We start from the raw sequence: 15056 nt of genomic DNA on the forward strand, positions 1-15056 counted from the left end.
TCGCTGCCTTTAAGGAATGGTGAAAAGTTTTCGGTTGAAAGTAACAATATTCATCATGATGACTGTCAGGTTTTTATGAAAAAGTTTTTAATGTAATAGGGTGAGGCCCTCATTTTTCAATTGTTTTTGCATTAAGGGTCTGTTCCTCATATAATTATTATATGTGCAGAAGAAACGTGCACATAATTGTTTTATAGCTTTTCTATGGAGTTGATCACATTATTTACACTTCTACATCAATACAAGTTGTGGACACTCTATATCATTACAGCGCAGAAGTCTTGCAGAACAGTATTAACATGTCAATTATTCAAAGCTTCTTTCTTCATCAGATGAGGTAACCATGAGATCAATTATTTCCATTTATAGCAGAAATTTCAACTGTCTACTGTACTTTAAGTGTGTGGTTTGGAAAGAGGTGGCAGGTTTAGACCTCAGGCCATTTTCCCAAAACATTGTGGCGTAGTGTGAAAGTTGTTGTCAAGCATGTCTGGTCTTTGGTCCATCTCAGAACAGTGATCGGGGCTTAACCTCATGCAGTATTGGAGGACGTATTCAGGGGCGTCATTACAGAAAAAATCCTAACAGCTTTTCTTATCTTAAGTTTCAAAGAAACTAAAAAACCTATCTCGCTATTACAGAAGCAATTCCTAAAGTCATGGCTGTGTCCTATCATATCTTAGACCTCATATCTTAAGAAATCCTAACTAGAGCTATAAACGTGATTGTTCAGTTGGCATGCATTCTGCTAGCTTGCTGCTAGACAAGAAAAGACAGACGGTACTGGTACAGATGGTCTGCAGTCTTGGTCTGAAATTGACCCTTATCAGAAAAAGCGAGGTTGTGACAGAGCTGGAAGTAACCCAATGCTCCTGGCAATTTGGAAGTTGCAAATTTAAAGCACCATCATATGGCTTTAGCAGCATTTCAATCATGGTATTTCAGTCATTTCATTTTTGACAATTAGTTTGAATTCTGGACAGGTTTATGCCATCCTGACTTAGAATTCCTAGTGTGGAATTTTTTCAGTTAGGATGATTCTTCTGTAATAGCTAAATTCCTGACCAAAATGCAGGCAGGGAAGCTGTCAGGAATATTTGTCTAGATGTGGTCCATTATATTTTTTTCTCCTGGTGGGGATATGGACATGCAGGTGGAATTTAGGTAAAACAGTTTTTTCTTGGGTCTTGTTCAATCAAAATCTCCAGCTACCATAAAACAATACCGTGGCTGTGTCTAAAATGTCTACTCTCCTCTCACTATCTAGTCATTTCTATCTAGAGAACTAAACAGTCAGTCCCTCCAGGAAGTTGTGCAGTCGCGATCACAACAATTAATACAAATTAAACCAACCAATCACAGCAACTTTTACGATGGTTGTGGCATAAGCACAGCATTGTGGGTGTGGAGGGTAATCTCAGCAGAAGGATTAAAGTTTAGCACTGAAATTGTGTATGTGAATGGTGGCAGTAAATGTACAGTTTACCCACAAAAACAAAAAATCTTGTTTCCCAGCTGCTGGGTGAAGTGAGGGGAGAGTCTGCGGGATTAAAAGCAGAACAGAGTGAGCTGATCTCAGTCTGTGGACCACGATCTGCTCCACCTAAATTACAAAATGTAGATAAAATATGTTTTCATTGCCTTTTTTCCGGGCACCATCTTCATGTTTATGTGCATATTGTCAAAAAATAGTATTGCATTCTAAATAAAAGCTTCAAGTTGGCTTGATCCAGGGTGTTTTTGTGGAACCACAACCCAGTAAAGATGCAGGTGCAGTGGTCTCTGATTTCTTGTTGTTGTAATTAGTCTTAATGCTTCTGTTTGGGATAATTTTGGATTCAGTCCTGACGATCAAGGTAAGCTAACAAACGCTGCAGACTACTCACTTGTCAGAGCAGCGCTTCCTAAGTGAGCAGTGAAGTTGTCGGTTTGCTGCAGCTGCTCGAGACCAAAGCAAAGCTCCTGAATGTGTGTGTTGTTCCCGGCTGTGCGAATAGTGTCACTATGATGATCAGCTCTGCCTACGTGGAGGGAGTACAGTCAGTTTGGCCATTTTGCACAAGTTTTACATAAATAGCACCTTCATTCCCTACACCCTTGTATAATATCAGGAATGTTTGAAGGTATGGAAAAACTACATACTGCCCAAGACTATCATGAATATAATATTACATTTCTGACATATTCTGCAATGTATTTCTGTCCTAATTAATATGTACCTCAGTAATAAATGCACATGCATTCTGTGGTCACAACAATGCAATTTTTGGGGGTCAGTGCTTTGTTTGCGACCTGAGACTGGTGTTCACCTGATCACTGTAACCAACCAAGTCTCTAAATACATGGCAGCAATCTTTCCGCGACCATAATTAAGTGGATTTCGTTGCTCAGCCCAAACCATTTATTAACTGTGCTTTAGTTGATATATGTTGTAGGGAAAACAACTGCAGATGTACCTGCAAAAAGTTAAAAGTAAACACTTGAAGCACAAATGAACATATTTTATGTGTTTCCTCCAAAACATGTTTCATTAATGCAAAGATGCATGAACATACAGTATGTTACAGTAAGTATGTAGTTCTTAGTCGAGATGAGAAGACTAAAAGTGAGAGTGAAGTGCTGACATTTTCATTTTGGGTGTGACTCAGTTGTGCCCTAAAGCTCATTTAGATGCTACTACAGGACAGAGACTGGGAAGCCAACTAGTGCTGATGAGATGTGTTTCAACAGGTATCAACATTTCCAAATCTGACAGAACAAGAAATCTGGTTTCTGCTTTTAACCCCTGACGTTCTTTTAGTGGCAAACATCCAAGCTGTAAATTAACTTTACCTTTAAAGCTGAAACATTCAAAAAGGTGCAGAAAGTATTCATAACGTGCGACACTTGCTGAACCTTGGTGATGACAGCAAACTGCTGAAGAACACAGAGTGGTATGAGATTTTAAGGTAGCTTGTATAGTGCCATCAAGCACCTACAAGCTGCAGGCCTACATACACTCAGTCCTTGCTGCAGTGGCCCTGGTTTGATTACGGCCTGCGGCCCTTTGCGGTATGTCATCTGCACTCTCTCTCCTGTTTCCTGTCTACTCGACAGCTGTCTCCGTCTGTTATCTGACATGAAAACACTGGTGCTCAGCTGCAGATACGCAGGTCAGAAAGCATCATGACTCAGCCACAAAACCCACCCACAGAGTGGGCTCACACTGCAGCCCTCGGACGTCCACAGTAGACGGGCCATAGCGAGGCTGCTCGCACCGCAGCCCGTGAGACCCGCGCTGCAGCCGGGGCAGAGAGCGCTCCAGCCCCCAGGCCTCTCAAACAGTGTTTTTGGCAGAGGGGTTGAACACACACACAGCTAATGTTTACCACACTGTTGTTTACAAAGTGATAAAACAACAAAAACAAAAATGTGAAGTCAATATTGTGCTTAAAAATGTCTATTTTACAAAAAAGCTGTTTTCTCAGTTTTTTGTCTGAAAAGTGGATTTTATTTTATTTAATTTTTTTATGCAACCAGCCAATATTCAACGTTTTTTATATCTGAAACTAGCAGATTTGTTCTTTCTTCTGATATATTCCAAGTTAACATAGTCAGATAACTAAATATTCTGTGTGTGTTGAAAAATCAGTGAATTTTGTCAAAAATGCTGGCACTGGCTGGCAACTTTACTGGCAGGGAAAGAGTTCATCAATTATTTGCATGTTGTATTTTGTGTGTAGCATGGTGGAACTAGAACTCATTGTACAACTGTGTTGTAATGATAATAAATGACTCTGACTCCTTGAGTCCATGATGTTGAGGCCACTAAATAGCTAAAATGTGATCATGTAAGGAAGCATTTTGTATTTGCAAAGTATGAGCTACTGGTATTTTAACGAACATGCTTTTCACTTGCGTGTGGACGCCGTCACACACCACACACACATGCAGTTCAGATGGGTTGCACGTAAACATCTCTCCAAGCTAAGGCTATTTAGGCTGGGAGATTCTGCAATGCTGTTTTCCCATAGTGTTTTGTGGACTAAAAAAATAAATCTGACCTTTAATCAGTGTGAGGGTGTGTAGATAATGACCGAATTCTCATTTTTGGGTGAACTATGCCTTTAAAAACACACCCACATGGCATTTAATTGGTCACAATGTTGCAAAATGTTTTAACAGAATTTGAGTACATACAGTGTATTTACATACATGCATTTATATGGAGGATCAACTTTAAGAACAGCTGGCAATAATGAGTTTTGCAAATCAAATGACACTTAGGGCTCAAGTTGAAGCTCTACATATTCATATTTATCTCACAAGAAGAAGAAGAAGAAAAACAGAACATGGTGCGTCGGTGAGTATAGAGGTCTCCACCCGACCCTCCTACTCCTCCAGCCACCCACACCTCTTAGAGCGCCCGCAGCTAATCAAGTAAAAATGTTTTTGCCAGCACGTCTTTCCTCCCCTCTCACCCCAGACTCTGATGCTTTTCCTCGCTGAGCACCTGGGTGTGTCGGGCCCCGATCACCTTACAGGGGTGGCACACTTACCTGTCCAACAGGCTGAGCTGCTCCAGGCCAACCTACCTGCCTGCCAGTGCACCTTCCAGGATCCAGGTAATTGGAGGAAGGTTGAGGGGTGGTGCAGAGGAGGCGGAGCTCAGCGGGACCTCCTCCTCCGCTGGCCGCAGATAAAAATCCATCACAGACAGAGAGAAGATACTTAGAGGGACTTGACTCTCCTCTTAGTGCTCTGCCAAACCTCTCTCTCTCTTTGCTCCCCCTTTTCTCTGCGAATTCTTTCATTTCAGAGGAAACAATGTCTAGAAGTAGTATGTCAGTGAAAACTGTAAGGACCACCACCAGCAGTGGTGGTTATGGCGGTGGCGGTGGTATGATTGGCTCTGGTGGTTTCAGCGGTGGTAGTTTCAGAGTGTCATCAGGTGGTGGAGGAGGAGGAGGAGGAACAAGATATTCCTCACAATCTGCCATTATGACATCGAGGAGACCAGCAGCAGTGAGCATGGGCGGCTCATTCCTTAGGTCAGGCATGGTTTCTGGTGGTGGTGCTGCTGGTGGTGGTGGTGCTTTTATGTACGGTGGAGGAGCTGGTGGTTACGGTGGTGGTGGTGGTGCTTTCGGTAGCAGTGCTTTCGGTGGCGGTGTTGGTATCGGTGGCGGTGGTGGACCTATCATGCCGATCACAAACGTCCAAGTCAACCAGAGCCTGCTGGCCCCCGTGAACCTTGAGATCGACCCCACCATCCAGACTGTCCGTACCCAAGAGAAAGAGCAGATCAAGACTCTGAACAACCGCTTCGCCAGCTTCATTGACAAGGTAGGTGCCCTCCTCTGTCAGTTACTGAAACGGTTTCTGTCTAAAGTTTATGTCCCACACAGTCTCATAAGAACATTAAAAATCTTATATCTGATTTTAAGTTGCTCACTACATGTCATATTCTCTATTTAAATGCATAATGTTTTTGATGTTACCTCTGAGGTTCGTGTCGTTCAACAATACATGTTGATATGATTGATGAAATATTAGTGTTAGATGGATGCACTGCACACAGTAGTTCACTGGTGTGTGCAAGTGTGAATAGCTGCAACAGACTGTCACTAAGGGGCCACCTGGTCTCATTAAATATTACACAGCAACTGATCCAAACCTGAATAATGTGCACACTAATGATCTGGCTAGAGCTAACTCTGAAAACTCCTATCTCTACCAAGTATATTATTATTATTATGAATGTGATATAGTCGGTCAACCAAAACTGCAGTGTAGGCACATCTCATTTCAAACTAGCCTCTTCTTGACCATACTTGGCCTCTAGCCAGCTGTCTCTGTGCAGAGTGAGAGGCAGGAAACAGTAGAGTGGTCGTATCCAGTGACCGTTGGCTCTCAGTGTGAGGGAAAGAAAGGATCAGGTTTTCACCTGTTCCCATGGCAGCAAGATGCTGCAGAAAGTCGACCCCATTTAAATGATTTGCAGTCACTTAAATTTTAAGGTTAGAGCTCACTTTTCAAACATTTTTGCATTAATTTTTGTCTTTATTCCATATGATCGGGGACGGTAGAATAATTTAGTTGATTTAATTTGTCCATCTACACTTTAATGTATAACTAAAGATGAGGGGCCTTTTCTGTCAGGCAGATCTGAACCAGTTAACTGCACCCTGCAAGAGAAAATGCTCAGCTAGCTTTTTCTGCAGGTTGTACATACCACACCTCATCTGTCTTTGTGCAGGTGATCTGATCCCATCCTGTTAATTCAAAGCAGATTTCTTACTATTCAGTCATTCAGATTAAATTGTGCACAATTAAAAATGCAAATAGGAAGTAAGGATCAAGTGTGTAGTGGATATTTAAATTTTATATATCTATTTAATTATTACACAGATGTCATGCACTCAATTGCCGTGACAGTTAATGGCTTCAGGCATGTAGAATTAATTACTGTGGGTTGTGGCGGGCAAGTTCACTCAGTGAAAGTATGCATCCTGGAGGCGAGGGAGCGGTAACGTCAGGGGAGGGGCTAGGCTGAGGTGTGGCACCGTACACCTCACCTGGAAAAAAAAAAAAAAAAGCTTGCACATACTGGTACACACCCAAAATGGAGGGATGGGCCCCACCTTGTGTAGGGTTCAGAACCGGATGGCAGAGCACTATACATCCTCTGTCTCCGAGGGACAGGCTTTGAAGCATGTTATTCAGGATGATGATGTTATTAGAGTACGGCGCAGTTCAGCTACACTGTGCGGCGAGAGTCAACAGAGGATCGTGTCTACGACATCTGCCCCGAGGACCGTTTTAATGCAACAGCTGCCCATATTGCATGCAAGGGCTTTTTGTGTGAGAAAGACACACACAGGTGTGGCTTGATGAATCACCTGAGGAAAGTAAAACAAAGAAGACAAACATCTTTGTTACATCAGTGTGAGCATGCCTAGTCATGAAGACAAGAGACAGTAAATATAATCTACTTATTTACCTTCTTTTATTAGTAGTTTGCAGAAAGTGACACAGTAAAAACAGACACTGTCAAACACAAAACTCTATTGATTATTTCCAGTATTTTGTTTTGTTCTGTTAATGCGTGGTTGCATCTTTTTCTCAGTATGGTTTTGTGGTGATATTCAGAGTCATACCATTACCTTGACAGTGGATCTTAACTTGCCAAATGATTTTGCCTTTTAGGTGCGCTTCCTGGAGCAGCAGAACAAAATGCTGGAGACCAAGTGGAGCCTCCTGCAGGATCAGACCACCACCCGCTCCAACATCGACGCCATGTTCGAGGCCTACATCGCCAACCTGCGCAGGCAGCTCGATGGGCTCGGCAACGAGAAGGTCAAGCTGGAGTCAGAGCTGAGGAACATGCAGGGACTGGTTGAGGACTTCAAGAACAAGTGAGTTCACACCTGCACAGGAGACCAGGCGACCAGGCGTGCCTTGTCTTTGAACACAGCAGCTGACCCACAGTAGCTGACGCCCAATGTTGTTTTCCTTCAGCTAATTTTTCTCCTGTCTGTGTCAGATACGAGGATGAAATCAACAAGCGTGCCGCTGTGGAGAATGAGTTTGTGCTCCTCAAGAAGGTGAGAGAGGATCTGCGATTATAAAGCCTGTCACTCCACCATGTCAGCAATGACAGTGGAATGAGGCTTTACTTTCCCTCTACCAATGCAGACCATCTCTTTCTTCTCTACTTACAGGATGTAGATGGCGCCTACATGAACAAGGTTGAGCTGGAGGCCAAGGTTGACGCTCTTCAGGATGAGATTAACTTCCTCAGAGCTGTCTATGAGGCGGTAAGAAGAATGAACCACACCTTGTTGCCCTTATGTCTGTTTCTTTACTCTGACTTTTAGGGAAAACATCTCAATGTAACCGAATATTAAAGGGGACAATAAATGCCGTGGGTGGGACAGTTTATGAACAGAAATAGAGTTTGTACCATCTTTCCTGTCCAACTCTTTTTAATCTATTTTTCAAAACAACTTATATCTCTTGTACAGGAGCTGCGTGAGCTCCAGGGACAGATCAAGGACACCCAAGTCATTGTGGAGATGGACAACAGCCGTAACCTGGACATGGACGCCATTGTGGCTGAAGTCAGGTCTCAGTACGAGGATATCGCCAACAGGAGCCGTGCTGAGGCTGAAACATGGTATCAGACAAAGGTTGGTAGATAGAGACAGTAATCTCAACAACAAGTCCAACATTAAAGTTTGTGGAATCTGTAATGATTGCTTTTTTTGATTTGTTCCTTCAGTTCCAGGAGATGCAGACCAGTGCCGGCCAGGCTGGAGATGACCTTCGCAACACAAAGAGTGAGATTGCTGAGCTCAACCGCATGATTAGCCGCCTCCAGAATGAGATTGAGGCAGTCAAGGCACAGGTAAGCTTACAGCTTAATAACCCTCAGTTCAATTTACCAGCAATGCGCTAAATATTTTAGATGGTTTTAGTTTCCTGAATGCATGTTAAAGACCACATGCTAAACATGTAGAGGGCATTTTGATGAGAAATATCACATCTGAAGCTTCTGCTACCTTTCCAACCTCCCAGCGTGCCAACCTCGAGGCCCAGATCGCTGAGGCTGAGGAGCGCGGTGAGCTGGCTGTGAAGGACGCCAAGGCCCGCATTAGGGACCTGGAAGAGGCCCTGCAGAGAGCCAAACAGGACATGGCCCGCCAGGTCCGCGAGTACCAGGAGCTCATGAACGTCAAACTGGCCCTGGACATTGAGATCGCCACCTACAAGAAGCTTCTGGAAGGAGAGGAATCCAGGTAAAAAGCCTCACTGCTTTGGATTCATGAGACAGTACTTCTTGTGAAACACTTGGAGTGGTGTTACATCACATTGTGTGCTGAAATTGTTCGTTTGTGTACCTCTATGCAGAATTGCCAGTGGCGGTGGATCCGCAACCATCCATGTACAGAGCTCAAGCAGTGGCTATGGTATGTATAGAAATATATCTTAACAGTTCAAGTTGTATCTTGGCCAGCGCTAGGATATTCTAAGATATAAATGAGAAAACCTTCAGTAAAAATCAGCTTAGTTGCTAAATTTTAATGAAAAGACCAAAAGAATTGACAGTAAGAAATTCAAATTCCTCTCATCTCATTTGAAAATGTCTTATTCTCATCACCAGGAGCTGGTGGCAGCGGCATCGGCGGCGGCGGCGGCATGGGCATTGGCATGGGCATGGGCAGCGGCGCTGCCATGGGCATTGGCATGGGTGGCAGCAGTATGTCCTTAATGAGTGGCGGCGGCGGCGGCGGCAGCATGAGAATTGGCGGCGGCGGCAGTGGCGGCAGCATGATCTCCAGCAGCAGCATGAGTGTGTCCAGGCGATACTAAAAACAGCCGTTGCCATTCTCTTTCTTCTTCCCTCATTTTTTTCTCCTCTACTTGCCCTTCCACCTTTCCTTGGCAACCACTCATAAAAGCTTTCATCAACCCCGCCAGCTCTCTTCCTGCAGACACAGAAGCCTCAGAAACATTTGCATTTGACCATTTACAGCTTCCAGTACCATGTGACGGTACAGCTCTCTTTGGCATCTAGTTCCTGTGTTCCTGCCCCCTCAACCTATAGAGAGTCAGAGATTCCATCAAAATACAAGTATAAGCAGAGAGATTATTAGACCAAAAACAAAGAGCCGCAGAGATGTGAGTCAGTCCTTTCTTCCCTTGATCAGTCAGCCTGGCTGTCTTTTGGTTGCTGGATGTGCTGTCGTGCAGACATGAAGATACTTGTAGTGTCATGACAGAGAATCCTTACACGGCAACGATCGTTGCACACTTTTTGTTGTGCATTCTGACATCATCAAAAGCAGCCACATATAACACTTTCATTTTTCATTTTTGGGACCCTCTTTTTCTTCTCCTGTTCTGAGAGAAAATGAGCTCTCCACTATATAAACGGTGTTTTGATCCTGCTTTACTTCCATTTTCACTCTGAATAAAAAAGAAACATGGATTAGGCTGACTGGGACAACCAGATTTATTGTGAACTTCTACCATCCGAATGTCCAAATAAATCTGATTTCATACTCATTTTTAGCAGTTCTGTGTCTTCATTGATTAATGGTGTACAATAACATTTGAGCAATACAAACAGAGTACTAAAATTGCACGTATGGTTCCCTTGTCTCAAAATCAATGGCTATTTTGAATGGGTTTTTGGTTAAATGCTCTAAATAAGAGCACAAACTTAAGCGATCTTCACAGTTAGACATAAAATACATCAGTAAACTCCCCACTCAGGAATTTTTAAAGTTTTTAGGTGTCTTAAAAAACATGATCGCTAACAAGAAGTTAAATGAGCCTACAGAGGCTGTCAGGGACATTAAACATCATCACACTGAACACTAGTCACTTAGTGGTGGCGACATGGAGTCATGAGACTTGGATGTAGTTTCTTCTCTAGCCTGATGTTTGCTTTGTACTTCTGGTGATTGCATTTACGCTCCAAAAGTCATAAAAAGTGGTTCATTTGTGAAGATTATTTTGCTGAACAAAATGTGTCAAAATAAACTTGTGTTTGCCCCAGACCTTATTTTCTGCAATAATCAAAAATCCAGTGGAAAAATCCTACTGGGTTTTGGTGGAAGGATCAGAGCAATGCTAACTTCCAGTTTGGGCCTACAAAAATATGTCATCCCTACAGCACTCTATAATTTAGGTTCATAATGGACAGTTTGCTAAGCCCCACCCCTCTTACCTACTGTTGCTACAGCTGCCAAGATTTCCATCCTAGCATGGCAAAGATAATGGTGTAGAATCAATGACAACTGTCTTTTCAATATTTCCAGCTGATTTGTTTTAAAACTAGAGCTCCATATCAGGATCTAAAATATGTTCCTGATGGACACATACATGATACTGTAGTGCTAAAACACTAAGACTAAAAATACATCTTCACTGGGAAAAAAACATCTGCACCAAAAGATTATTGGTGCAGAACTCATGAAAATAAACAGCATCATTCTTGTACTGCAGAGCGGCAGTGCTGGGATGGATGTTCCCTTCAGATTACTGAATCCATGCCTTGAAATGTAATTTGCAACATATTCTGTTAGATTACTCAAGTTAAGTAACATATTCTAAATACTTTGGATTACTTTTCAAAACTGTCTTGCTGAGCCCCTTTTGTCTGGGTCCCTCTGAATGTAGTTAACACTTGCTTTTTGGAATGACCTCACTGGAGAGATCCTTTTACTGCGAGGTCACATAGAGCACTAATGCTTAGCACTAACAGTAATTAGCCAACTAGTTGCCTCAGGGGGTTTTACATCTCTACAGCGTACAACACCCTCTGTCCCTAAGATTAGACCCTCATTATTATAACAGAGCACACTAGCATAGCCAAAAAAGAACTTTTTCAAAGTAGAAGAGTCTTTTGATGTGGAAAGCAGCTTGATTGATGGCAAACAGAGTTCGCACTGCACTGAAATCTTGTGACCTTCTTGACCGTATGTAGGTAAAATGTTTAGGGATGCACTGATCGAAAGGCCGGAGACCAGAACTAGCTGATTTTTAGCATGACCGGCTTCACACGCGCGCGCACACACTGCACACAATGGTCACGTCATGCATGCAGCGACACAGACAGTAATGACACAGCCACTACAGCGGAAGTCAGTAATAGCGATAGATTCCAAGAACCGGATCAAGAGAAGACAGATAGTCTATAATCTCAGAGCAGCTGAGAGTGTTGCCAAAAAAATGGTGCTCTGGTATATAATCTTAATATAATAATATATGGCCTGGCTGTAACCCACAGCTCTTTTGAAGAAAATGTTAAAGTTATTTAATAGTCAGAGTTTTAATATTAACATATTAATGAAATTTACACTAAACAAACGTTACAAAAATGTTTTGTATTCTGTCATCATAGTTCTTAAGAGGATTGAAAATTGAAATTGGCCAAAACCAGAATCATCCAAGAATATTGCAATTGGTGTGTCTCCTCCTATTGTGTGGTGTGTGGCAGTTGCACTGCGTGAGCACAAATTGTTGTACTTTTTGAAAAAAAAAAAAGAAAGAAAAGGTCTTATGGGAAATGCATGCCTCATATGACTTTTAGAGCAAATAAATCAAAAATATAGTAATCCCTCTAAGGAATCTACTTTTAAAGACAGTAACTGTATTCAGAATACCAACAATTTACACACTAACAGAATACAGTTACTCATATTTTGTATTTTAAATACATAAAAGTAGTAAAATGGTTGCCTGCATTTCATTACTCCCCTAATTAGCCCAAGTATTAGTCCAGTATTATAAATAAAACTTTACATTAAATGCTATTCATTTAAACATTTGGTTTGGATGCTTCCTATAGAAAATATCACAGTGGTTCATGCTTTAAAGCTGTACTATGCAAAAATTTCTGCATCAAAATGTCTAAAAACACAGAGTGAAGTGTATTTGCATTCTGCCAAAGGTTTCCAAAAAGGGTCAATCCCAGAGATATCCGCATTTTATTGAGGTAATGGTGTGTTTTCTTGCTGCTATAGCAACAAATCAGCAAGCATGATGTAATGTGGATAAAACTTGATGATTCCTGCCTGAGTCATGCCAGATTTTCTTTGGCAATGTTGTCTGTGTATCATGCACCGTGGGACCTTACTTCAGAGAAAATGTGTAGAGACGTCAGTGGTGACAGACAACATTTTTTGAACCCATTTGAATTACGCCACAAATTAGGACTACAAATATAAAGTTTAAAAGAGAATTTTACAAGTGAGGAAAGTCAGGTTGTTATGGAAGCCCATTTCTGCCACTGAGAGAAAAAAATATCCCTAAGGTAAGTCATAATAAAAAAGCTGAAATTATGAGATACAAATTGTGCACGCGCTGAAGTGGTGCTGTCTTCAAAGGACCCTCCATCACCTTTCAGGCACAACCATGGCACGAATGGCATGTCAGCGATATTTAATGACATGACATTTATTGCTGCTCCTCGTATGAGGAGGCGGTGCAGCTGGCGTGAATAGCATACTGCATCTCGGCTACTTTTAGAGTCTAGAACAATGTACTTTGGCACGTTTATAATGCAGCAGACACCATCTCAAACCGTGTACTGTACATCAGAAAGTGTTCAGGTGCTGTCTTCGCTCTACAGACTACCAAATGTTGAATGTTTCCACAGAATAAAAAAAAGATTTACATCTAATAAAATATGAATGCCAAAGTAATATGTTTGATTTCTGTGGCACAGTCTGTGACTGGTGTTTAACAGACATCGAAAAATATCTTCCTATACAGATATTCAAATGATAAAAAAAACAGACAGATATTTTTATGTAGACTTTGGAGATTTTTAGTATATTTATAGACAATGTTTCATCTGTACAAATGATTTATCATCATCATCATTATTGTTATTAAATTTATATTTATTCAACAGGGATGCAGAGGTTTTTTTTTAACAAGATTACAGAAGATCATGAGATGGATGTGTCTGAGGAAGACATACAGCGAATGGTCAAGGACAAGGTATTTATTAGACACAGGGAATGCTTAATTTTGACAAATCACACACACATAGTTTTGAAGAACTTTGTAAATATTTTGACCTAAGAAATCATGAAATATTTCTTCATTTTAGATTGATTGCAGTGTCGTACAACTCATGACAGATGAACAGCTGACAGAGTATCTGAGTAGTAGAGAGAGAGAGAGAGAGAGTAGTAGCCATCTTCTCTCAGTTTGTCAAATCAGTCTAACAAACTGAACACACCCACTTCACAGGATCAGCCACCATTGTTCAATGCGCTGGTTTCCAGTACGTGGACCAAAGGTGACAGCGTCTGTCTCTGCTTGGTTCTCAGAAAAATACAAAAAAACGATGCATTTCAGCCATGTGCCCATTTTCTGCTCCTAAATCAAGTCAGAGCCTTGCAGGACACCAGCAGTTATCACAGCATCCATGAAGTAGACAGTTGTGTTGTGAGCTTCAAGCCATATCATCTTTCTGGAAAATCCATCAGTGCATCCACTGATTGCAGTTCCAAATGGCTGTCAATGTGACAGACATAATTTGGACCACAGCTGTGGTAAACATGACTCTGTAGTCTGGTTCTTGACCTCAGATCAACACTTTCACCATCTGATAACTGTAGTAATATTCAAAATGTTTCAGTCACTATTTCTTTTAACCAACATTTTTGGTGCATACATCTGTAATCATGGCACTGACCAGATGTTTCCAGTTGCTGTTCAATGAAGGTTTCCACTTTAGCCACATCGGTTTTATTCTTTCGATGCCAGAGCCTCTTCATGCTTAAAATCCTTTTAAGGGTGAGTTTGCTTACAATACCATGTGAATTTACGAGCAAAATAACTATTTCATCTGTTTTAAATCCATGTTTAAAGTAGTCCTCTATGTACTCACAGTCCATCTGTGTCAAACTGAATAGAATATCTGCTACTCTGTTGTTAAAGTATCTCATAACGTTGACTTTTTTAATCTCATAATTCTGACTTTTTATCTCATATTTATGACTTACCTCGGGGATATGTTGTTCTTTCAGTGGTGGAAATGGGCTTCCATAGGTTGTCATAGGTTTGTTGTACTTTTGTGGGAAAAAGTTCTTGTTTTCTTTTGTTTCTGCTGCTCATATGATGTAATCCAAGTCTCCTGAAGCCCCACATGCCGTTTATTTGCGCGCGCACACCGTCACACCCCACACACACAGTTCAGATGGTGTGCACGTGCACATGAACGCAGCTCCAAGCTAAAGAATCTACAGTGAAGATTTAGGCCAAAAACATGAAGTAAAAGACAAGTCAACTTGACATGTCGGGGCTATAGGAGACTTGGATTACACCTCGACCAAGAGTCTGGAGCCATTTTATGTTTTGTACGGTTGTTTTGTTACATTTGAAAACTGCTCACCATTCACTTCCTTTGTTTGGGAGATTCTGCAGTGCTGTTTTCCTGTGAAACTCCAGCAGAGATTTGTGGACTAAAAAACTAAACCCAACCTTCAATCAGCATGAGGGTGAGTAGATAATGACTGAATTTTCATTTTTGTTTGACCTATGCCTTTAAG

At 41.6% G+C, this 15056-nt stretch overlaps 1 protein-coding gene across 1 annotated transcript; it reads left to right on the forward strand.

Annotated features, from left to right (window-relative positions):
• Positions 1–4698: 4698 nt before the first annotated feature.
• Positions 4699–10050, forward strand: krt5 (keratin 5). Its single transcript, XM_084721781.1, has 9 exons — positions 4699–5325; positions 7189–7397; positions 7526–7586; positions 7704–7799; positions 8007–8171; positions 8264–8389; positions 8560–8780; positions 8893–8942; positions 9149–10050. Exons 1-9 carry the CDS (start codon positions 4807–4809, stop codon positions 9352–9354), a joined length of 1653 nt encoding a protein of 550 aa, XP_084577907.1. The 5' UTR covers positions 4699–4806; the 3' UTR covers positions 9355–10050.
• Positions 10051–15056: the final 5006 nt, after the last annotated feature.

The sequence above is a fragment of the Lutjanus erythropterus genome, chromosome 6, assembly GCF_056507025.1.
Source record: "Lutjanus erythropterus isolate fLutEry1 chromosome 6, fLutEry1.hap2, whole genome shotgun sequence".
Classification (NCBI taxonomy): Eukaryota; Metazoa; Chordata; class Actinopteri; order Lutjaniformes; family Lutjanidae; genus Lutjanus; species Lutjanus erythropterus.